The 26,003-nt window shown below is 36.3% G+C and overlaps 2 protein-coding genes and 1 long non-coding RNA gene across 4 annotated transcripts; 1 reads left to right on the forward strand and 2 right to left on the reverse strand.

Annotated features, from left to right (window-relative positions):
• Window positions 1-55: 55 nt before the first annotated feature.
• LOC124412206 lies at window positions 56-23,092 on the reverse strand. Its single transcript, XR_006929774.1, has 3 exons — window positions 23,083-23,092; window positions 5,497-5,510; window positions 56-237 (listed from the first exon to the last, which is right to left on the reverse strand). It is a non-coding gene; the product is annotated as an uncharacterized LOC124412206 (long non-coding RNA).
• LOC124412099 (rap1 GTPase-GDP dissociation stimulator 1-B) lies at window positions 18,411-25,813 on the forward strand. 2 transcript variants are annotated; one of them, XM_046891714.1, is made up of 10 exons: window positions 18,411-18,725; window positions 22,423-22,566; window positions 22,662-22,898; window positions 23,081-23,247; window positions 23,341-23,572; window positions 23,684-23,830; window positions 24,029-24,424; window positions 24,591-24,723; window positions 24,850-25,118; window positions 25,239-25,813. In XM_046891714.1, exons 1-10 carry the CDS (start codon window positions 18,692-18,694, stop codon window positions 25,376-25,378), a joined length of 1,899 nt encoding a protein of 632 aa, XP_046747670.1. In that variant the 5' UTR covers window positions 18,411-18,691; the 3' UTR covers window positions 25,379-25,813. The 2 variants fall into 2 exon arrangements, with proteins under 2 accessions (XP_046747670.1, XP_046747680.1); XM_046891724.1 differs by lacking the exon at window positions 18,411-18,725 and adding an exon at window positions 21,534-21,972.
• LOC124412176 (transmembrane protein 242) lies at window positions 20,236-21,299 on the reverse strand. The gene is made up of 2 exons (XM_046891849.1): window positions 21,138-21,299; window positions 20,236-20,916 (listed from the first exon to the last, which is right to left on the reverse strand). Exons 1-2 carry the CDS (start codon window positions 21,250-21,252, stop codon window positions 20,525-20,527), a joined length of 507 nt encoding a protein of 168 aa, XP_046747805.1. The 5' UTR covers window positions 21,253-21,299; the 3' UTR covers window positions 20,236-20,524.
• Window positions 25,814-26,003: the final 190 nt, after the last annotated feature.

Raw genomic sequence — 26,003 nt, forward strand, 5'->3', positions numbered from 1 at the left:
ATCCTAGTAGTCTGAAAGACATGCGAATGGAAAATTCGTGAAATTTGGAAGATTGATGCACGATGGTTTCTTTTTTTATACTTAAGGGGGAGTGAGAGCGAAAAAACTATGTCACTCGCATCACGTAGCTATTCCCTCGATGATACCGTCAATAATTTCTCTGGCGTTTAAACCATCAACGAACACATGGACGTGAACAAAGTTAGCGTACCGAAGATTTAATTAACGATACCATATCTTTTTGGTTGAAGGAAAAACAGTGATAATATTAACAGTAATTTTTCAAAGCTAATCGTAATTTGGTTTTTTTTTTTCTTCTTTTTTCTTACTACTTTTTGTAAAATCTTATCAATATTATGAGAATTTCTCTATATATTTTTGTCGGCCTTTCTTCAATGTTTTCGAGAAATTCCGACGGACGAAGCGGAATATTTTCAATTTGAAACTCGTTATACGTTATGCCGGTTTTAGGTGTTTTGAGTTATTTGTATACTGTGTGCACAGTGTATTTATTACAAACACGCTGCATACGCGGGCAAATAATATATAATAAATAACCATTTGTATAAATTACGTGGACTTGTTCCGAATTACGTGCGCAATCTCACGAAAACACGATCTTATATAATATATATAGTATTATATAATATATATATATATATATAGTATAATATAATATACATAGTAATATTGTATTGCCCAAAAGAAAAAAAAAAAGTCCAAAACGTTGTTGTTGCCGTAGCTACTTAAGGTACCTAAAGTAAATTGCGCGTGACGTCATAACGAGAGGAGTTTATTATAGGTTTAGGTGTTATATTATACAAAAAAAGAAGCCGCGATTCTTGTTATTGGTATCGCCTTCGAGATAATAAAGAAAGTATATATTAGAAAAGTGAAAAGTTAGAAAACGTAGGAAAAAGCGAAAACCAGACAAGTTTATGCACATGTATATGAAATTCTTACCTGTCCTGTTTCTCGCACACTATTACTTATTGTACAGGTTTTCATTTTCAAACGCTCAAAATCACACAATTATTTCATTTATAAAGAATAAACGCTGAAGATGACATTCAGAAAAGTACAATGCACTCGTCGATTCTTTACCTATAGAATTACAAACGATAATTTCAACAATGCATTGATGATCCGACATACATGTAATATACACACACTTGTAATGAATGGAAAATATTAATAATAATTGCGTGAATCTTGGTAAACGGAGACAAATGATTGACGAAAAAATGAAAATTATAACTATGGGAAAAAAATATAATTCCAAGCACAAAGTTGATTACAATTGGGTGAAAAAGGGATATCAATAAAATCAATTAAACAGGCGATATCGTCACGAGTATGAGCTTATCTTCTTTAAACGCACGTGCAGCGTATCAGTATACAAATGTATAAAGTTGTGCGTACATGATATGTGATATATTCGGGGTCGTTGATTACATCGACCGAATAACTATTACCATTATTATTGTTCTCGCCTACGATAATATGATTAAACTTCTCGATTACTTGTAAATTTTAACCCAATACGTCTGTATTATTCCTTTTTTTGATTTTCTATGTGTGTGTGTGTGTGATTAAAGTTATTTTACGACAGAAATTCTTTTCCGCTGTCAAAGATGATTTTTTCCCCGTTACATTCACATGATGTATACATATACGTGCATACACGCATGCATACAGTGTATACGGGTTTTCGAGAAACTTGTGACTTCCCTCAGACGAACTGATTCATGGAATTAATTATTTATATATGACACGCTGCTGCGTCAGTTTGACGTATGCATCGAAGCCTTCGGCATGGATCCAGAATTCGATCATTTCCCCGCCATGTCGGTTTTAATTTGTGCTCTTACCTTTCCATGACGAGAAAATGGGTTTCGTCTAACCAAGCTTAACGCTGCGAACGACGTGCTGCGAAATCATGGAAAAATTACAATTTCCTGGCATAATAAACGGGCGATGATTTGATGTTAATCTTGAACCGCAAAATGACTCGGCTTATTCATCCTGACCAAACCAGCAAATGAATCATGATGGCGCACTTAGGAGAAAATAGAAATTTGATGAGTATTATAACAATAATATACATATATATATACATACATATATATATATATATATATATATATATGTATACACATATTAATGTATAATATTCACAGTACAAGCACCCCGCATTTCCGCAGCTTGTTTACGTTGTGCCGTAATGCTTGCGTATTAACGCAGGTGAGCGAACAGAGTACTCTGTAGAGTGCAAATAGGTACACAGTTTTTAGCATCGTGAATTGAGGAAATTTTTCCATCTCGAAAAAAGCCCACGTGTAATGGGCGCAAGTATTGCGTAACTATCCTGACATACGGTTACATAATATAAATGGTGGGTAAAACGTCAATCCGCCAATTACGTTCAAAAACAAAAAATCACGAAGATGAATCGAGGCTTGCAAAATGGTATTAACGAAACGTCCAGCTGACGCAAAACCGCAAAGATTAGCGTCCCGAGTTTTTTACACTATATATTATATATTATTCTTTAAAACGCGGAGGGTGGCTTTCGCAGCTCAAAGGTTATAGAATAAGTTAGGCCTTCGTACGCAGGGGTGGAATGTACAGAGAAGGGGTGGTTCTGGGAAAGCGGGTTTGACGTCTACTTACAGCGACTAATTAGCGAATAATTCACGCGTCGATAAAGTCTCAAACTTCGGGTCGTCGCGGAAACTGTTTAATTTTTCGAAGTCGGGGGTGGTTTCGGGAAAGTCGGAATAACGTCTATTGGCAGCGACTAATTAGCGGATAATTCAAGGGTCAATACATCGACAAATTTAGGGGTAACGAAACTGATGTCAATCGACAGCGATTAATTATCGAATAAATCACGCGTTGGAATTTTTCGAATTCAGTTTTATTCGCACTATTTTTACTACGTGGCGATGCTAGTTTGATAGTAAGCTGAGTCTGATTGTGCTATATTAGCATAGCCAGCTTAATGGAGGTGACGGTGTGCGAATCGACGTGTATCGCGTATCTGGCTTGCCCCCAGGGGTCAATATCAACATAGCGAGTCACACGGCGCACGATGATTGTTGCATAATTTAGAAAACTGAGGGAATTCGTCGTATTTTTCTCAAATAAATCTCTCAGAACCGGTATAAGTCCCACTTGCTTGCGCTTTCTCGGAGGGATAGAGAGTCCTCTTACAATTAAACATTTCCGCTTCGTCTTGTATTTTACTCATATATGTACATACATATAATTTATGTATAATTTATGTACGTACAAGCACATCGACGCGACGCATGCAAATTTATTTGTCAACGAAAGCGTTCAATAGACAATTTCTGCAGCGTGCCGATCGCTAATTAACATTCGCGAAGGGACGAAGCCCGAAGTACACGCTCGTCCACCCCGCTAAAATACAAAGTAAAAGTTGGACGTATTATGTATGTTATCAAGACTCCTTGTGCGACGCTCTCGCATACCGACGCATGACGGAATGGAATGCGCTGACGATTCACGACGAGCCGTCCTAAGTCCCACGAAACTTTCAACCTCTTATTATAGGTATACTGGCATGTAACGCAGCGCACAGGTTTCTGCAAGTGCAAATTTATCGAACGATATATCGACGTGCATCTGCTTATCTATACCAGCATTAGTCGAAAATATTCATCAGGAATTCACATGAGTTTTTCACTTACTTGCTGGGGATCAATTAACGTACGTCACGCGTATTTACGTATTAATTGATGCGCCATGGCAAGGCCGACTGTAATCGGTTTCACGGTCTGGAAGACACCTTGTCTTTCTCTCTCTCTCTCTCTCTCTCTCTCTCTCTCTCTTTCTCTCTCTAAGAAAGTTTCTCATGTTGTTCAAGCGATTCATCATTGGGCTGGTCAGAACTCGTTTGGAAGTCAACTTCCAAAAGACAAAGGCTATGATAATTCTCTGATAGTCCTAAGTTTATTAACAAGCTTGATGCCTCCTCTCTTCCCCACATTATGGTCGGAAATCAGACTATTCAGTATGTGAATAAAGTCCGTAATCTCGGCTTAATAATGACTCCGATACCAGCGTGGAATGACCATGTAGATTCTGTCGATATTATATTTTTACTTCTACACTGCTGGCTTTATTCTATTTTATTGTTATTGTCATTTATGCACATCTTATTTTATCTGTTATGTCTGAATTTCGGAATGTTTACCTATTCGACTGTTTATTTCTCTTTGATTTGTTACTTCATTCTATTCAATTTTACTTTACTCAGGCCTATTCATATTTCTAATTTATTTTTATTTACACTTTATTATTTCTACTCTACTACTACAAGCCGCATTCCATATTTTTGCCAATCTTTTCCTATCTAGTACGCTACTAGAGTTCTGACTCTTTTCTGTTACTTCCTCAGTTCAATTTAATCCTATCCTCTGCTCTTTTCTATTTAACTTATAAGTTTACTTGTTTTCTGTTCATTCTGTTTATTATATCTGTACAATTTTTGCCTGAGGGGACATGTCCCAGGGCAAATAAACACTTCGCTCTCTCTCTCTCTCTCTCTCTCCGTCTCTCTCCCTCTCGTTTGGTATCACCCACAAAGTCTTATGCAATTAACTATATTTAAACGCATTATTTATATATCCTTCCGAATCTTGTTTATAGTATATATAACGTCATATTGAATAATTTTTAAGCTGTCGCTGTAACTCTTTGAAATAAGGAAAAACCGTTATATTTCTTACGGGGATGATTCGATTAATTTACACTCCTGTAATTTTACACTCGGCTAAAGCTGGTCTGATTTATGAATTAAACATCGTGAAAATTGGTATTAGATGTGCGCGATTAAACTGGCTTCGGTGCACACGGCAGGAAGAAACTCACAAACGCAACTACAAATTTGAAAAAGTTGTGCATCGGTTTCTTGATTTGTTAAATAAAAAAAAAGTCGACAAAATGAGAAAGGAGCTCCGGATTCGGAGGTAGAAAAGTTGGAACGAGCTTGTATCGTAATTGACGTAACAGCGTAACACATCCTGTGTGATGCAACGACTGATCAGACGTAAGCCTTCGCCTTTGGTATCACGGATATCCCATCATCCTACGGGGAAGCAGAAAAAATATATGAAAGCGATCCGATCAACGTCGTTATTGCAGTAATCTGCAGCCTAAACTCTGAGCACACGTGTTAAAGTGTTTAAACATTTCTATAATGTATTACAAAATCGGGTGTAAAACGGTTGTCAACGAACTAACGGGGCACAAACACCGCGAGCACATGGCGATAAATATAAATATGAAAAGCGGTTCTTCCCATTTCCACGGATCTGCACTTGGTTCATATCGTTGGCTCGAAATGTTTGCCCAGGAAAGTGGGTCGAGAGTCGAACGCTGGCACTTGGCTAAGCTTCGTCTGTATTGTGCATACTTATACTTACTTATACACTCGAGTATGCGTACATGCATACGTCTAATACACACCCGAAGAGCGGCGACTGCGCGCATCGCATTGGCGGGTCTAATCCTCTGTAACTACAATACGCATTATTGTACATTGGTGAAAGGAAATTGACGATGGTGGAAATTAATTTGAGAGCGATAGTTTGAGCAAAAGTCACTTCGATTCAGCCTCGGAATCATGGATAATCGCCACGCTTCCGTAAACCGTGAAAATAGAGTAGAGAGAGAGAGAGAGAGAGAGAGAGATAAGCGCAGACGAGAAGAGACTGTGGACCAGCTTCTCTACTTTGACCCATTAAATTGCACTGGTGTGTATAAACGAGCATGGATCCACGCCCGCTTCCAGAACCTTGGCTAACTTGATATGGGCGCAACGGAAGGAAAGGGAAACCTCCGGTCGATAAAGGTTTTCCACTATATGTATACGGGAACCCGCTGCAGTTGTCCTGTATCTCCTCCTATTCTCCCGGAGCATTATATATATACATATATATATATATATATATATGTGTGTGTAAGTGTCTTCATCGGCCCGGTTCCTTCGGGAATCGCGGGACTCGTGCGAGACGAAGAATCGCGTGCTGCTCATTAGGTATTTCCCACGGGAATAGTTCAAAAAAAGTTCATCAGTTGTGGGAAAATTGTTGTGTACAATGCATGGCTCTTGATATTTGTAAGCCGATTTATAGAATCTTTATAGGCTTGAAAAGAATATTTTTTTACATTGAAGAGTATGGTTTCAAGTAGCTTTCTTGGTCATTTCTCGGACCCATGAATTTTTGTGATTCATACCACTCTTGGTATTCGGAAGTATCTTTTTTCCCGTGCCAAGTCTCGCACGTCTTGTAAGACAAACTTTTCACTACGATATCAAGAACTTTTTTAGTGCGGTATAATCCGTAATAGAAGAAACTTGAAATTATGAATTGAAACCTTGTTTTTTCCACGTCCCATCACTAGAAACAGTCAATTCGGTCGATCGTACTCTATTATTTTTTTACCGATTTCTTCTGCTTTTTTGCTAACGATTTTTGAAAGATTATGTTAAAAACAGTTGTAACGCAATCGTGAACGTTTTTGATTAGACTGCAGAATTTTCAACCACTTGCCAATCCGAGGCTAAAAATTCTCGTTCTTTCGCATGTGCGGCCAAAGTTCGGACACCATAGAATTGTGCGATCGTTGCAGTTGTCCCATATGTATATACGACGACGATTTTGGAGCCAAGTCAGGCACGTATGAAATTTTGCTTCACTGCCGCACTCCTTATACTTCACGAAAGTGAAAATAGTGGTGATGCCAGTGATGAAATTGAGCATCCTGAATTCTATTGAATATCCTCGGGCACAATAATTTCTGCTTGTCGTATCATTTTTTTCGTCGACGCACTGAAACTCTCACTTTCTTGTTCGCCGGTTTTAGCTCTCTCGAGCCTCTACGACTCTCCCTTCAGAAAAAAATTATAAAAATGAAACGTTTGAAGGCTAGAGAAATTTGTCAACGAAAATAAACTGCTAGATATTCACCCAAAGCGACCTTTTTGTCTATCCGCTATATGCGAAAAATTGACAGCCTCATCAACGTCACCCTAGTATTTTATAATCTTAAACTGAATTATGGTGCAGGTCCTGAGTCGACAATGTTCTTTACTAACTCAATATCGTAGTTTAAAGTTCGCCTGCGGTTGACATCCACCCCAGTCTATCGTTCTAGAGAATTAATAACGAGTAGTTGTATATATGTGTATAATTAATACGTTGAGACAAAAAGAGAAGGAAGTATGGTTTATGAAAAAACGAAAAATTGAACTCAATTTGAGGTAACGAATTGTTATCGACAATTGTGTCGCCTATATATATATATATATAAAATTTATATATGTACGTGTGTATATACGTGTATATATCGAAGCACGTGGATAGATACACATGCTGTGCATTATATTATAGGTACGTATTGTAGAATGAGGCGATTAAATTATGATCGCATGACTCGAAATGAGTCGTATTAAGCGAATGCGGATTTCCTCAGTAGAGGCAAAAATGATTTTGAACAATCTTCACCTTTAACCCAGTACAATGAAAATGTCCATAACACGACGCGAGACGCTGTTAAGTTTGATCAATGCAGAGAACTTTTTTGAATTAACAAATACATAAATAAATAATGAGAATTGAGCTCTGAGGAGCTGGAATGCTTAAACGGATTTCGAATTTCTTACCGTTAATACGTACCCGCACTTACGTAACATAATCTAAGTATTTTTCTTCGTATAGTTGTTATACTATAGTGATGTCACGAATATTTGCATTCGGAACCGCAAAAATCGTGTGAATATCTTACGGATATGATTGTCGCAAATACTTTATATTTTGCTTATAAAAATTGTGAAAAAATATTAAATAAGAAAAAAAACATTAGTTGGATAATGAACTTTCATTATAAAAGTTTATTTTCACGTTTAAATCACACTCGGACCTCAAAATTAATTTGCTTCTGTTATCAATTTGTCGTTAAATAATCAAATAAATCAGCTCGGCAATTTCTGGAATAGGATGCAAACGGCGCTAATGTTTGCGTGCAACTTGCATGGTGTTCCCGTCAGTCTCTCAATCGTCAATTTTTAGCCGTAAAGAAGTGGTGTCGGATTTAAAAATTTACATTCATATTCGCATTCGCGAATACTTAAAAATTTGCATTCGTTACATCAAGATTATATTAGTCTTACCGATGAATTATTAATCCAAAAAAACTGTTCAGGTTCAGTACGTGCTATTTCGTATTGATTTTTTTGTCATGATTATATCCGTATATACATATAAGGTAATATTTAATCAAAAAATATTGTGATCATACGTAATGTAATAATCTTTTCAAAGAACACGTTACGCGAATCAACTTTTTGTTTGTATAATACTCAATATATATACCGTAAATAATTTTGTTTAATTCTTGGTTTAATTCCAAAGCGAAAAAATCGCTAACGCGTCCAAAAGCGGGATGCCAGAAGAATTTATCACTATGCAGAATCCCACTTCCGCAACGTTGTGTAGATATTGAAGGTTACGTTAAAACCGCAGCTGACTACACCACCAGATGTGACTTATACAGGGTGTGTAACAAATACGTTTATTCACGGTGGCCACTCTTTAGGGAAAATTTGAGGAGTCTTTCAATTAGTCGGGGAAAAAAATAAGTTGGAAAAAGTCGCTGTAAATAAATTATGACCATATTTTGAAACACCGATCAATTCACAGCTTCATTAATTAGTTACTCTAATTGGCACTAATACTTAGCACTTTAGTCAGGGAAGAAATGAGAATTTGGTCAGGGAAAGACAGGGAATTTTTTTACCGTTTTCACTGCCCAACATTGTTATTTACGAGACGCTGCATGTGTTCAACCCCCAATATTCGCCGTTTTTGCACGTTTGCGAATATTTTCAACCATCTTGAAACAGAAATATACGTATGTTATACGTTATAGGTATACCGTAGGTTTAGTATAGACGTTCAGGGTTATTTTTATCTCCCTATCACTATGTGTATCCAAAAATTCTGTCGGGTATCTGGCCGCGACGTTGTAAATTGTAAAATAGACGTGTTACAGAGTGGCAAAGAAATTGCATTGAAATGCGATAGAACATCGCCTCCTCTTTGCTTTAGATTATTATTTATTCAACTGCTTATACATTCTTTATTCTTTACAACTCTCTGCAATGGTCGCATAATACCTTTGTACGGCTGATACGGAGGAACAAATATTTGGATGGAAAAAGGTAGGCCTGACCAATCTTCGACGCATTTAATATTTTTTTTTTCACACCGTTTGTCTGTGTGTACAAGGATGATGTTAAATCTCGCATATAGGTATTAAACGTTGTTCTAAAGTCACACTGTTAAAATAAATTCATAAATACATATGTATATACGTGTATAGCGGTTCTACATTTTGTTTCTTCGAATTTTGCAAATATCTGTAATAATAATGTTATATAATATAATATATATTCTTTATTTTCATTTCATTTTCGATGCGTTATTTTGAAGTGCAGATCCATTAAAGCACCTTGCTATTATACTGCATGCACAATATATTTATTTTTAACAACGCAGGATAAATTTTTATTGACAGTATACTATAGTTGTAAAATTGGGTATTATTATATAACGGTTGTATGGTTGTTTCAGCTCAAATTTATTTCATTTCCCTTATTTTAAGGATACACGCGTGTGTGTGTATATATATATATATATATGTATATACATGTATATGCCTTGTGATATTTTGGAGTGATTGTGGATGTCTGTTTACAATAGGAAGAAAGCATTTTCATAATTCTGCTGAACTTTTTATTATCGTGTATTATTATATTACAATAAAGTAAATAAGTATGATTTATTAGATGTTTTATTTTTTAACTGTATAAAGTAAAGATCATTAGAATGAGATAACACATTTATAATTTGCCGTCCGAGCGACGTTTGTTAATTTTTTCAATGCCATGACCACGTTTGCTTTTCTCGTTAGTAATGGCAAGTGTTTTTTGCTATTTACCTGTTTTGACGAACTGGAAGGTAACACACACGACAAGCGAAACATTACGCACTTAGGAGCTGCGCTAAAAATGTTAATGACAATCCGCATGACGTCAAGCATAATTCAATCCAATTGAATATCAGCTGGAATGAACTTAATTAGCATTAAGCAGCAATTACATTCTGAGAAGAACTCTCGGTATGTAAAAAGTGCGTTAGGTACTTTTAAACAAGCAGGTTGCGACGATTTTTTTTCACCGGAAAGTGATCTTTTTACTCTGGCCGGAAGTTCTTGCTCAAAACCTAAAATCACTCAACCGTGTCGCTGATTCAATATTATAAGATGAATAATCTAGCATTTATTATACACATATGCCCGTGTTTGGAAATCAATTTTAAATCAGCTGCATGATGTTATTAAAATTGATTTCATAGTCTCCCTTAGAATGCATTTGACGTATTTATCAAATTCAAGTTGTAATCAACTGTGATCAGTCAACAGATTCAGTCGGATCGTTCCAAATTTATCCTTTATCATTCGCTACTAATACACAGTGTATAAAATAGTCTCCATCTAAAAATCAAAGAGTATTGTAAATATTTAAACTTCAATGCAACAAATTCAACCGATCTGTTATCCTAGATTCACAGCTGATGCTTCACAGCAAGTTATTCTCCATCGCTGTAATTTCCGTATACTATGAAAGAAATAATGCGAAGTTGGGTAAAATTGCTTGATTGTGAGATTAATTCGACTGATAATCGTAAAAGCGTAGTCGATTCAATTTAATTAAACACATGCATCTTAGCCACATTTTTATTCTACAGATTCAGTTCAACTGATCAGAAATTCGTTTTAAATTTTGAAGGTGAGTTGAAGAAATCTTTCAACAATATTGTTATACTCTTGCAACTAAGATGCATTAATTTATCACTTACAACTTACCATTGACTGACCAAAGTCCAATCCTTCATATATTCCCATGTTTAAACCTACCTAACTACAATATTTCAAAGCATGCATACTCGTTGGACAATGAGATCGGGGGACAGGTTATCACCGTGCGAGGAATTACGCATTGTTTGCATATCACAGGGGTCAGAGATCAAAACTGTTTAACGTCTAATGATGGAGTGTTACGAACGTTGATACATATAATAGACACGGCCGGTGTTCGTCCTTTTAAAAATTCTATTCAGTTTACGCAGTTCAGTTATGCAGATTATGCCCAACGTGCAGTTTACCGTCGTTATAGTCAGAAGCCATATTCAAGGCAGTTAGACATATTTAAGCATTTAAGATCACGGATATATCGGTTGTAAGCACATCGTTTACGCAGTGTAATAAGGTTGCGCTAGAAACTCGACTTTGCGCGTACCTTATCCTTCAAATTTGCCCTCTATCATCCAGGTGTTGACGATGTAATTTCGATCGTTTGCACACGAATTCGACTCCCATCGAACTATAAGCAGGGAATTGTAATTAATTGCGGGTAGACACGATATTTGAATTTGGTTTTAAATTCAAATTAACAAGCCAGGTACACAATTGCGTGGTAGTAGCAAATGAAATTCAGCCGAATCAATGACTTGTCGAATTTTGTCCATATATGAGTTTTTGGACCAGCTGTGGCTGCGTTTCAGGCGGTCGGATCTACGCGTTTCGTGACTTTTACCTCACACATACACCGTTTCGTATCCCATTCTCGTTACACGACTTGCGGTAGATACTTTTCGGATTATGCCAGGGAAAGTAACGGCGCGTTGGATAATAGACCCAACGGTAAGTGTACTGGTCGGCAGGTACATTAGCCAAGGATGACTGGCAGTTTTCAACGCAATCATGCCGTGTGCTGGACCAAAACATAGTCGGCTCGTCGTCAGATTTAAGACACTGACACTGACTACAACGTGAAACGTGAATTTTCTTACTGGGTACCAAGCATAAGTCACCGCTCAATGCGGTAATAAGAAAGTGAGGGAATAAGAACGAAGCACAAGAGGAGTGTAAGAAAACAGTAGGAAGCTTGATACGACATTATGGATTTAGCATAGACATGATCGCTTTTTCGCCACACGAAGTGATGCCCGAACTGGTATACAATCATGTAGGTCATCGGTTGCCGTGTTTTCTATACTTGCCTTTCGCTGGAGATAATTAAATATTCACAGCATTGGTATATTAATAATGCTACAAACAGCCCACGTGCGTGATCGTACGTGAATTCCGCGTATAGAATGTTGACTTGTTTGTAAACAAAATATTGTTTACATAAGTGTGTATGTGTAACGTTGAACGAGGAAGCCTGTGTAATGTATATCGAGATGAAAGGGCTGGAAGAATTTGAAACCCCGTCATCTCAACGCGAATCTTACAAAGGACGCGTCATTGCGATGTTAGAAAATCTGTGACGAAAGATGTGAAAACGACGACTAATTTCATTTCCGATTTCTACGCCTTGGGCTTTGGCCCTGATGGGCATGCAGCCTTCTTTCCTACGACTTTTTAACGTTCGATATGACGTGAAGATCGACGGGCGTGATTTGTTTAAAATATACGCTCATTTGGTATAGCCTTAATTAAAATGCGTCGACTTATTCGTGAGTTCATTAGTTCGTAAAATGGTATCATTATCACAAACGATTAATGGCATTGACGCGCGCGAAGGAATTACCAAAATTTGTATAAATGCTTGACGTTTATTTGGAGTGGAATTTCACGCGACTCATATGATGCAGCCAATTTGAATAATTCAATGCTAATATAAATTGGGCATTTGGTGTGCAAATATATACGGCGATAAGCAAACACTGGAAAAATCTCAAGTTCATTCGCATTTATAGTATACAACTCAACATTAACGGTAATGAGCTGGCTAATCAAACCGGCTAATGAATCGCAGAACTGTCTATTCTGCAGAAGTTCTTATTCACAGATAAAAATAATTCCGCAGATAAAATATAATTGTGAAAAGTGCGCTACTATTATTATTATACACGTGAAACTTAATTACCGTAAGGAAAAATATTATCAACAACGAAAGCCGTCCTGCATCGGTTAGGGGAAGCATCGCAGCTAGTTTATGCAATGCTTTGCATACTGCGCCTATTTGGTCCGGGCATTGTAAATCTCGTACAATTGGGCGCTTTCTTTTTGCATCAATTTTCGCACACAAATCCCTGAGTGTCGTCTTGTGTCAGACAATTGACGTAAAAGGAAAGTGTCCATTACCTCGTATACCTATAACTTCGAATTCATTCCAAAACATGATCTTTTCACGAATAAGAAAACCCGCAGTGGTAACCGAAACACGATATATGCTGTGTTCAACTAAACGTCGTATCGACATGATCTAACGGTCCGATTAGGGCGATTAGAAGAATCGGATAACGTCGCCGGTACATACGTTGAAGTCACGGTAATCATAAATGACTGCTAAACACGTTCCCTCTGATTATGTCACTCTCAACAACTCGGTGACGCGTTTCTTCCTTAAGTGGAGAAAGACGCAATTCTAGTCGTGTAAATGGTTTTCGCCTTCTCCTCTCGCGGTAAACCTCCTCAGGAAACTCCTTGGGAGAGCGAAAATTGAGGCCGATGAAGCGGAGTGAAGGGCAGAAAATGAAACCAGCAGCAAATTTGAGCTCGCTGCTCAAGTACATGTCTTAGCACATTGGGCTTGGGACTAACGATTAATTGGAGAACATTGAAAAGACCCGGTAGAAGTGGTCGAACCGCCAGGTACCTTCGACATTCAATCATTAGCTTCCCGTTCAGTTCCGCAATTCAATTGATAGAGTTCTTGGAGTTGCAAAGCCAAGGATGAGTCGGTATGGCTCGTAGAATCGTGAAGGTAAGAACATAGCTGCAGGATAAGTGGCCCGCTTCTGTCAGCATAACTGAATAACAGTTAATTCCTCACTTCTATTGCGTCTCGCAATTGCCTCCAGGTTACAGCCGAACAGGTGAACGTTTATTACTCATTTGGCCAAACCTGTAAGAGGTATCTGCGCATTTCTGAAGGGATGAATGACAGGCAAACATTTTCCCACCGCTTATGTAGCGTAATAGATGGTAAACGACTTGGCGAGTCAAGAGTAGTTGATCGGTTACGTATGCAGGAATAACAATATATCGTTTTAAATTTTTTTACTTCATAAACGAGTCTTAACTCCGGAATATCCCGGGTAAAACGCATCCCTTTACTGTATTCCAAACACTGTTCCAAGCTTGGCTTGACAGAAGCCGGACAATGTGCAGTGCAAATGCAACGACCCGCAACGGCGAAAGCGTTATTAAATGCATTATGTGACATCGAACTCAACCGTCGTACGTTCTTGCACTTGACACTATCAGCTCTCTCTCTCTCTCTCTCTCTCTCTCTCTCTCTCTGGGTCGTATTGGTCTTGACACCTGCAGTCCCTCCTTACTTGTTCCGCATTCATTGACATTCATTCCTATTTTATCCCACTTTCTATTCGAATTTTATTTTTTTCAATTTCGGTATTCACTTTATATTTGCTATAGATCTGGTTTGCACAGGGTCGACGAATTGCCTGTCTGTGGAATTAGAGAGAAAATAAGCTCGTATCTTGCTCTTACACGTGAAATTTGAATCGAGTATACTATAGACTCACGTTTCTTGGATCGTCGATCCAATATGTAATTGAAATAATAAAAATCTCGTTGCTTTCTGATGTATATATACATGCACACACGTATAACGAGGAAAGCGACAAATCGTCTTTAATTCCCTCCTTCGACGGTCATAAAATACGGCCGAATTAAGTAGAATAAATTGAAATGTTCCGTGATTACTTTACTGTTCAAACTGTATTCCCTGAATAATGACTTTACCGGTTAAAAAAAATTCAGAATTCCTTGACCTTTTTCCAGGAAACTTAGGTAATGTCGGGCAGCTTTTACGACCAAAAGTTCGAGGAATTATTCACCGTCAATACTTAAATTTCGATTAAAAAACACATAGTATTTTTCCGTTTTAAGCAAATAATTAGAAATTGAATATTATTATTTTCGAAAGTTAGCTTAACCTTAGCTGAATTTACGAAGCATAGCGAAAGTTTGAAAAGAATTTATGAAAAAAAGTACGTTGATCCTGTGGTCCATCATAATTCCCTGACTATTCCTAGTTTTCCCGGTCGGACGTCACCCTGTAAAATGCTGCACTTGTTAGTTATAACACGTTAGTTTAATTCCAAAAAAACCTCAACAATTTTGATAAAGACCCGAGAAGCTTGAAACTTACATTATTTTTCAATTTTTATATAATGAGAATATAATCTCCTCAATTTCTTGGTAACTGTGTGGTGATAGAATACGTCATCATTTTAATAACCGATGTTGGAAAGATTTATAGTATCCCATCTGCCTCGGGACACAATTAAGAATCCTAATACGAGAGACTTTTCGGCATTATATGTCAAATCACGTTGTATAGGTGATTTATTTTACCAATATTTTCCTTATCTCGTTTGAGTATCGTTGTTGATTGTTGTTTGCATAATTAAGTAGGCATGTGTATAGTCTTCATTCTAAGTCTTTCGTTCACGCAGGTACGATTAGATTCGAAATACTGGTTTAATTGGGTATAACTGTAGATTTAGCGAGTATCATGCAGAGTTCAAAATCTTTTGGTCGAACACAAGTTCACACTTACACAGCCAAGTTGAAAAATTTTGTACATACGTATAGGTACAAGTAATCGTTGAAACGGGTTTTCAATGTAATTTCTCTGCCATTATGGAGTTCAACACTCATTTTCGAAGTCATATTACTCACAATTTTAAATACTGGGCAGGCGTATAGGTGTTTTAGGTACCATTGGCCATGGGTGAACCAGTTTGACGCACGAAACACCATAAACATCTAACCGATCGTAGTACCACATTTGAAAAACTTGGCCCTAGAGCATAGAGTGATGAAAAATTGTGTCACGGTCAACGAGATTTCCGAATCAAATCATCTGTATTTTAGATAAATACATACACGGGTACGCACAAATGTATAGGTATTAGTGAAGGTTTCGGACAGGTCATTTGATCCAACAAATTATGAGTTGGAACAAATTTGAAATGACTTGCATCATTGACGTATCGCAAGTCATCAAATGCGTCACATAATCAATGACTAGTTGCACACTTACGAGTTTAAGGTGTGCTGTAAATGCACTGACTGTGTAATTATTTCGAAACTGTTCTTCACGGACATTTCAAAGAGCATTTCGGGGCCATTGCCAACCTTTGGATAATATCACGAAGGAAAAAAACGTATCTTCGATATCACAAATGAGGTTGACTGGTCAATGCTTCGGTCAATGTTATCCACCGGTCGATGGCGAAAAGCTACAAATATCGACGAAAATTCCCGACCGTCTCCTTCGTTAGAAATGCTCGAAATAGAATTTGGCCTTTGACTTCTATTTCAATTATACTTGTAATAGTGGTTTTACATATATGCAAAATTCGGTTCATGAGTTTTAGTTAATCGTCACCTTGTTTTTGACATTGAATTTAGATAGACGGTATCACAGAGGTGAGCAGGTCACAATATAAGTTACCGTAAGCAAGATTTCACTCATTGCCGTAACTCATCATTCTTCTAATTTATTAGGTACTAAGGTAGTTGGACTATGTCCACCTCTTAATTTACACTCATGTAAACTTACAGCTTAGTAAACAGCAAAAACATTTGAAAGACGGCTAATATGAGGCTTTTACGCTTGAACTTTTATGCAAGTCAACGCGTTAGGTTCATCATTTTTTTTCAAAATCGAGTTTTGCTGCCTGTTATGTAAAGATTACTTATATTCTGTGTTCAGCATTCGCTACCACAACAGCTAATTATTGACCTCCACTGCGATGTGCATAATTTTTTTGATCCTGATCATAGTCCCAACGGCATTTGCAATCCATCAAAGTAAGTCGTCTATTTTGTTCCAAGCTTACATCGAATGTCAGGTTTTTTTTTTTCATTTTTATTTTTCTCTCTTTTCAGTTCCCTTTTTTACACATTTACGTAATTTATTGTACAGTAAATTTAAAGAAACTGAATCTTTTCTCGATGGATCTTGCCATAAAACTGAAGCAACAAACGGACTCACCCATGTCGTGACACAGCCGGTACGTTTCTCGGGTTTGATTGTGAGAATCATTACACATTGCAAATGCATAGATTTCTCTCGTCGACTAATCATCCTTCAGAATGTCAAAAATAACAAATGACTCTTCATATTACATCAAAAAAAGCAAATTAAAGAAAAAAATCTTTTCAATGGAAAAATGCATCATTTGCAAGAAAGGTCAAGGTATACTTTAGATCGATAATAATTAGTTATGTGTGATTAGGGATACAGATAGTTTTATTTGTTTTGTGCTTACAGATGAAATTATAAAAGGAGTTTTACATGAGTATGCCATTCTGATGTCTCGTTTTTCTTAAACTCAATACCAAAATACATATTTCCAGTACTGTCAGTTACATATCTTTTTGCGCTAATTGTTACTTGCTATTTTATTTAATAGTATGCGCAAGTATTTACACAGGTTATTTATGTTGTTGCGATTTTTGGATACTAATAGATCGAAGAAGCATTGACTAAGCTCGGCGCTATTGGTCATGTTTGGTAGTACGGTTTATTTCCTATAATTGTGATATGTTTTTGCTGTATGCAATCATATCAAGTATTGTATCGTTTTGTCAAAACATTGATTACACAAATCGTTATTTCTTGGTTCTTATTATAATTCGTTGAACTCTTACGTAATATAATCTAATTTGAGCTACCAACCTCCTATTTTCTAGAGAGATATTTAGATTTAACAACGTAATATACGTTTGCGTGCTTAGTTATGCTTACGTTGGATATAAATACATGGAACTTAATTCAATATAACTGTTGTAATCTAATAATTTCAAATTGTTGTTGATTTAGGCTGAGTTTGGCTGAGTGGTTGTTTCCATCGTATTACTTTTTTCTTTTGTAACGATGATTCGAGATTAAACCAAAGGCCTTGATTTATTGTTTTAAAGAAGTACTCATTGACGAGATTAAACCAGTTGTACCTCATATTTTGTAGTCTTGTAATTGCAATACATATACCCATATTACACAGGTAAAACGAAAGAAGGTTTTTTTAATTTAAATTTAAATGAATAAGTTTTGATTCTATCCATATATAATATTTACGTTGATAAATAAGTCTTCAAGTTTTCGGTGGATAGTATAATCAGCAAGTAGCAGCACATTGAAATAAAAAATAAACTTTATCTAATAAGACTATGTTTTCGTTTATTATTTACGTGGAAGAAATCAAAATTTGACATCTAGAACCGAGACTCAAAATTCGTACTGATACTTGGACTTTTAGGTATACATCCGACCCAGAAAACACATCTGCCGTCTGAAAAATGTTTGAAAGACGCCCTATGATCCGGAAAGACGTCTGACGGTATTGCCACGAGACGCCTAAAACATGCCTTAAAAAGGTCGAAAAGATGGCGTATGCAACATTTTCCGACTTTAATTTAGCGCTCAAGAAGACATTTTGAAGACATGCTTCGTTGAACGACTTAGGGACGTCTTTCGACTGATGTTTTATGACGAAAATTATTGGCTGTTAGATAAATTTCCTAGCACAGACCAACGCAATGTAATGTTATGGCTCATGAGTTTGTTAAATGCGAGGTCAAAGGTATACCATAACATTTGTTCGTGTCGATCTAGGCTTTAAAATTGTTGTAAGATGAAAACAGCTAATTCTTAATGGATATAAGTATCTGAAATCACATTAATTATTAGAGGTTAAGTATATACAGTAGGGAACCACAACAGTGTATAATGTGTGGAAAACCTATCGGTGATCTTAATCATTGCACACTTGCTCGTTTCGATGATAAAAAAAAAATTTTAATATTTTAACTACGAATGACGACTCATTGACCAGGGAACAATTAATGTATGTACACGGTAAAGCAAATGTGCATAATGATTAAAAAGTTTATCTTTCCTTCAGTACTTCAGTTACATTGAGTTAGACGATCTACTTTATTCGAGATGGAGATCCATCTGACGGCGAGGAAGCGTAATAAAAAAAGACGGTTTCAAGACATCTTTTCGACGTATTAAAATCCAGGTCTCAAAATTATCCAAGGAAGAGAGTCTCGCTGCGTCTTTTTGCTTTGCGTAAAAGACGTCTTTGTCAAAATGTCTGAAAGACGACTTTACGACACGTACAATGTCTCGGGAGTCTTTCACATTACGTAATTGCACAACTCAAATATTAACGGACGAAATGTTTTCAAACGATTCCAGTAATGCGTACATATGTAAACTATAGGCTCGACGTGTCAAATGTTGGGACTGTGAACACAACAAGTAATGTGAATCCAAAAGGGGATCATTAATTACAGTGCGACATGGTATTAAACCTTTACTCTTCCTTCCATTTGAATGAACTTGAATAGAATATTACATAGCCACCAGACTCGAGGAACTAAACGATAATGAAATTTAAATTTAATGTAAATACACAATGTGACGCACAGGTAAGGTCATAATTCACTATTCTCCCTTGGTCTTCAGACGTAGAGTTGTCATTTGCCAATATCTTTGAACTCAGTTCAAAGTTTACATCATGCAAACTCCAGCGTACAAAAAGATTTCTGAAGCAGCTTGTATTGCTGTTATACGTTGTCTAAATATTTAAGCAAGCAACTGAAGCCTTTACTCTTCAGTTTCCATTTACTTATAACATATGCTAGTTTAATTTTCCATTCTACACTTTAATAGAGGCGGCACGCAGGAATTATGTACAACATGTGTTCTGTTAAATAACTAAAAAAGTAATAAACACAAGCATAGGAAACATTTCATTTCATAGTAATTTTTTATTTTTATTTTGACACGGGTTCAACATCCATCAAGGCCATTTCATGACCATGTCAAAAAATCTACTGACAATGCCTTGTCTGCTATCTTACAAGGATTCAAATCTTATCGTACTTCAATCTGTGTAAACATTAGTGTACTGTACACTTTGCTCGTTATGCAAAGGCTGTCACAGAATTTTGTATAAAAATTTTAAAGATGGGTGGAAGTCGACAGGTATTCAAAGAAAGGGAATGAAGTTTCACTCTAATAATTATTTCATATTAGTAAATGAAGGGGTACATTGTTCAAATGTCCAATTTATTGATTAACTGCCTGTTAAACTAGATGAGAGATGCCAGCACCTGACTTATAAGTCCAGCACTATTTATACATTGATTAAGATCAAATCATGATGTACTAAAAGAGAGAGAATAATTCTGACGATCATAGGAAAACTAGTTAGCCTTGTTTGTAAATAATATTCAGATATGCATAAAAAAAATTTGGTTCTATTTCGAATTGTAATTCGTATCTCCTTACAAAAAATGTTATACATCATTAAATCTTGACTAGAACTATTAACAATGAATGATCAGTAAAGTAGAATTACATCATCTTGATTTATTTAGATTCTTTCACATTTTCTTTACCCCAGTCTTCAGAGATGTATGTTAACAAATCAGTAAGTCCTTCGAACTCTGTCCTACTCTGAGGTGGATCATTTTTTGATATCCTAGGCAACATTGAACCCATGGCTCTTTTGAACTCCTCTGCATTTGATGCTCCTGAAAATTTCCAAAGACCGTAACATAACATGCCGCAGCCCGTTACAGCGTACAATGTTCCCCAGCTTAGTGCTCTAAGAGCTAACGATGCTCCAGTTTCCGTCATTGCTTTTGTCCCAGAAATGCCTTCTTGAAAGAACTTTGGATCCTGTCGTCGGGCTGCAATTACTGTCGTTCCAAAACCCAATGTTGCAGCTATTCCTGTTACAGCAGTCAGAAAAACTGCCGCTGAAGTCAGAAAAGATCAAGTCGTTGTTAAGAGATCTTGATCAAATCATTAAAATTTAGATTCTTATAATTATAGTATCATGATACGCTATATCTCTAAATATCTTATCAGGATATAATTTTTTTGAAAGGTATTCCTAGTCGGCAAATAAAGAGAGGTTATGATTGTGTAAATCTTCTTGAATATATCACACTATTTGCTATTATACACATGTTATCACCTTGAAATTTTTCCTTCTTCTTTTCCAACTCTTTTTCACTGCCTGACAGTTGCTCTGTGACAATTTTGGACGATTGATAGTTATCCGAAAGCCCATTTTCACCATCAGAAGCCATTTGTATCTTACCACTTTTATAAAGCGGTTGCTACGTCAGTAGCGTACTCTATCCATTGTTTCCTTAACTTTTTCGTAGGGAATTTTTTACTGAGACTAGCTAAGAACACTAAAAACTCACTAGGACAGAACAGAACTAGCCACGAACTCGGCAGCGTAAAAGAGATAAAACATTGTTGACAGCACTGGGAGTTAATATCGGAAACACAGAATTTGGAACGCACCCCTAGTAGTACCGTCCCCGTAGCGCATCGCCGAGAGGATTTCCAGTGTGTTTGAGAACGCACTATTAATGATTTATATTTAATGTAAAATTACGGAAATTTTAAGTTCAATGAGTTTATCGGTATTATTGATATCGTCGAAGCCCTGTTATCGTCGGGGATGAAATTGCGTGCGATATTTTTTCTTTGGATATGCACCGTAAAGCAGATTTTTTGCAGGGAATGACAACGGAGCCGCTTGCACGTTCGTCATGTTCCCAAATCTTTAGCGTCCGCCAAAGGGAGTATTAAATGAAGACGTCATCGACGCATGTCAATTTTCTGAAGGCCGGCTATGTTCTGTCTTCCTATATCAACAAAACATTGTACCTTTCCACCTATATTTACATCACAAAAAAAAATGTTTTGATGGGTAAAAATTTATTTTTAAGTAACTAGCCACTAAATTAACCAAAATTGCACCAAAGAAGTTCGAAAGCACGTCATAATAATGGAAGGTAAGTTTGAAGGAATGTCGTTTTCAATACATTTCTCGCTTTCGATTCGCGAAAATATTTTCTATATTTCACAACTTGTTTAGCAATCTTTAATGTAACTGGAAACAATGATAATTCTCACACAAATGGTCAGCCTATAATTCTACTTCAGCCATGTAAACATGTTTTTCATTTTCACATTGAAATCTATGATTCGTTATCACCTTAGATAATTTTTCATTCCAAGAAATATAAGTATTTATAAGTTCAGCATTTTTTTTTACAATGTTTTCTTTCTGTAAAAAATGAAACTCACATTTTAATTGACAAAATCAAAAGTCTCAATTTTGACACCTGTGTTTCCAGTGTAAACGATGAAATCCATGTATACAGTTACGAGATGAAAAGAATAGCTTTCCGTTCATTAGCGTACAGTGAAAACATACTTACAAAGAATTTTCACTGTTCCAGGGGAAACAACGCACAATATTGACAAACTTTTCGGGGAGTTGCTCGATGCCATTAAATCTGGGAATGAAATTAAAGAAAATGGGATCACAAACATAATGAAAATACTGGACTCTCTGATTAACGTTAGCAAAACATCTGTCGGAGGTGATTATTATAAAACAGATTGAACAACTTGAAATAAAACAGATTTGAAGTATTGATCTATCGAACTACTTATGTGTTTACGTTTAAATTTATAGAAACATTAGAGTTTGCAATTGATGATGTGTTCTTGACACTTCTCAAGCACGAGTCACCATTAATTGTTGCGAAAACTACTAGAGCGATAGCCGAAATCGCCAAGACCGATAGAGGACGAGAAAAATGTACAAATCCAGAATTGATTAAGGCTTTAGTAGAGTTATTGAAAGGAGAATATGATATTGACATTCTGACACAAGCATCTCGAGCTCTGGGAAATATTTGCTATGAAAATGGTGCGTATATAAATCAATTGCAGCCATATCATTGTGTAATTTATTTGTGCTACCTGTGGGTGTATGTTATATGTTATCTGATGTTCAATATGCAATGGTCCTATTGAGAAATTAGACTCTGCTACATATTTTCTTTACTCTACATAAAACTTAATTATGAATGTTGTTTCCTCTGAATATAGACGTGGGAAAGACATTGGTAGACCAGCAGAATGGATTAACATACATTTTAACAGCCCTGAAAATGGGAATAAGTTTGGCTGATGGTGATGGAGCTGCTGGATTGAGAAATGTTGCTGCTGGCTTTTTGCTGAACTTTCTTATCAATCAGACTGCCTTACAAAAGAAGGTAAACTGCTCAATTCAAATCCATTCGCACTTATATAGTAATTTCAACTTTATTAGCATTATACATTTTGATATTACAGAATAAATTTTACAGGCCTTGGATGAAAATGTGCTGTCAGTTGTTTGCAGTATTCTTGAAACTGATGGTACCACATCTGGCGAAGCTGCAACCCATGCCATGTTGATATTAGGAATATTAACCGATTTGGGGCAAGAGGTTCTAGATGAAAGATTAACTAAAATACTCGTTAATATATTAGCAAGCGATGCATCACCAGAATTATCAGAAATGTGCCTAGAGCTGTTACATGGGCAGGCAGAAAATGGTAAACCATCGGAGACAAATATTCTGATAATTTGAATCACATTCAAAAATAAACTTATGATATTTTTTCAATGCATCCTGTACTTTTACAATCTTCCATGTTTCATTACAGAAAGTACAAAATTATTACTAGCAAAAGCTGGTGTCTGTGAATTACTGTTAAAACTGTTAGAAAAACATGGACCACGCTGTACAGATGAAGAGGCACGATCGGTGTTGAAAGTCGCTTGTGATTTAATTGTCTTAATCCTTACCGGAGGTAAATATTTGATGCTAGTTATTCAACAAAGTGGTAGAGTATTTATCACCCATTCAAGTAATTAACATGTTTAACCTGATTCAGTTTTATATGAATAGATCGTCAACAATGTCAATATTGTGTTTAAATTTGTTGACGAAATTAAAAACTCAAAATGTGCTCAGCTGAAAATGTGAAAATAACTTTACTATTATGCAGATGATAGCATGGATGTTCTCTACAACGGTAGCAATGGAGAAGTATATAAGAAGCTGGTCGACTGGTTGGAAAGTGATGATGAGGATCTGCAACTTGCGGCTGTTCTCGCAATGGGAAATTTTGCCAGGAGTGATACACATTGCGAGCTCATGGTTGCTCAAGGAGTACATCGAAAATTGTTGCGGCTTCTGAGCAAAAATGATAATAGAAACTGCCCCATAAGATTACAACATGCTTTGCTCAGCGCCCTCCGTAATCTTGTCATTCCTTCCAGTAACAAAGCACTAGTATTAGCAGATGGTCTCGTCGATGTTGTTTATCCTATGTTAGATATTCCCACGTTTCCCGTAGTATTCAAACTGCTGGGCACATTAAGAATGGTCATCGATGGGCAACGTAAGCTTATTCAACATTATTTAATATTTTTTATTATCACATTTCTCTCATACATATCCATCTCTAGGTTAATGGAATGTAATCGTGCATGACAATGTGTAAAACTAGGTAGTCCTGCAATTATTTCAAACTAAAATTTTTTAATTTTGTACCATATGGTATTTAGAAGAGGCCGCGATTTCCTTGGGTAAAAGAGAAGATCTCATTAAAAGAACGGTTGAATGGTGTGGTACAGAGGATCATCCAGGAGTACAAGGTGAAGCCAATCGTTTGTTAGCTTGGCTAATCAAGAATAGCAGGTGAGCGTTATTTCAGTGATGAACAAGTTTTATTTTGAACACAATGAGTTGGGACGACTATTCCATGTAAGCTACGCATTGTTAATACGTCATTGAAATGATAATTATAGAAAAATCTTCTTTCAGAGATAAAGAAGTCGCATCGTTAATTATAAGTCACGGAGCAATTAAACATTTGATCAAAATGTTGACTGCTCAACATGCTTTAATGCAGAATGAGGCATTGCTAAGCTTGACTATACTGACAGCGATAAGCTTAGTGGAATCTCAAACACCTGTGATTGAAGCAGAGATCGGACCGACAATTCGCGATTTTCTTGATAAACATGGTCCTCAGATTGAGTCTCCCATAATTTATAATACCATAGCATTGACCGATAACCTTGTAAAATCAGGTATGTGTTTCCAATGTTAAGAATGACAATCATATGGATTTTAAAATGAACCCTAAACGTATCACGTTTACATGTTTCATACGATTTTAGTCTTGACAACTATAAGAAATTTGATTTCAGATGTGATAAAAGAGCATTTGATAAAGTCGGCGTTGCCCGCGGCGTGGAAGAAACTGCTTAAAATTCGTTCTGCAAACATTCCCGACTTGATGGAAAAAGTTATGCCACTATGCCTTTTGATGGGCGCAGAAATTGATTAACTAATGAATACTGGTACGGGAATTGAGGGGGTGCAGATAAGGCTCCAACGAGTCTACAATTCGCGACCGACTTTACGAAACGGGCGATTGCACAAAAATCGCGGAACAAACTTTAGTAGAATCTTTAAATCTCTTTACTCTAGTAATTATATGAGTGTGTCTTACAATTATTACCCAGAGTTTTATCTAAAGTTTCGAATAAATGTCTCTTTGAGTCTGCATCCTCTTAAAGTTAGCAAATTCAGGTATAAAAAAAAAAAAGAAAAATTATGGATCCACGTAAAGTGTTATCTTTTCTGCCATAACACGTGTTGATATTTCATACGTGTTCGAAACGATACGTATGTTTTACGTAACGATTACTGTTACCAGTAAAGTTTTAAACATCTTTAATACTTAATTCAATTAATAAAAAGCAAATAAAAAAAAAAAAAATTAATTGCACTTTTGAGGAGTTGACGTTTTTGCGAGCACTTAGATGAATCATGAATCAAACTTCCGACTAATGTTCTTATTTCACTTTATATTAACTATTACTATTCCGCTCGTTGACCAAAATTTAACTTATTCTATTCAAATTGACTTTAATACGCATAATTCACTAGAATTTATCTTACTATTGTAT

Source organism: Diprion similis, chromosome 2 (assembly GCF_021155765.1).
Source record: "Diprion similis isolate iyDipSimi1 chromosome 2, iyDipSimi1.1, whole genome shotgun sequence".
In the NCBI taxonomy this organism is placed as follows: Eukaryota; Metazoa; Arthropoda; class Insecta; order Hymenoptera; family Diprionidae; genus Diprion; species Diprion similis.

Excerpts from the sequence above, each read along its gene's own strand:
- LOC124412099 (XM_046891714.1), top strand. The coding sequence starts at position 18,692 with ATGGCTCATGAGTTTGTTAAATGCGAGGTCAAAG. Across the intron at positions 23,248-23,340 it reads AGACTGCCTTACAAAAGAAG|GCCTTGGATGAAAATGTGCT; the intron begins GTAAACTGCTCA and ends TAAATTTTACAG. Across the intron at positions 25,119-25,238 it reads CGATAACCTTGTAAAATCAG|ATGTGATAAAAGAGCATTTG; the intron begins GTATGTGTTTCC and ends ATTTGATTTCAG.
- LOC124412176 (XM_046891849.1), bottom strand. The coding sequence starts at position 21,252 with ATGGCTTCTGATGGTGAAAATGGGCTTTCGGATAACTATCAATCGTCC. Across the intron at positions 20,917-21,137 it reads GAAGAAGGAAAAATTTCAAG|CGGCAGTTTTTCTGACTGCT; the intron begins GTGATAACATGT and ends TTCTGACTTCAG.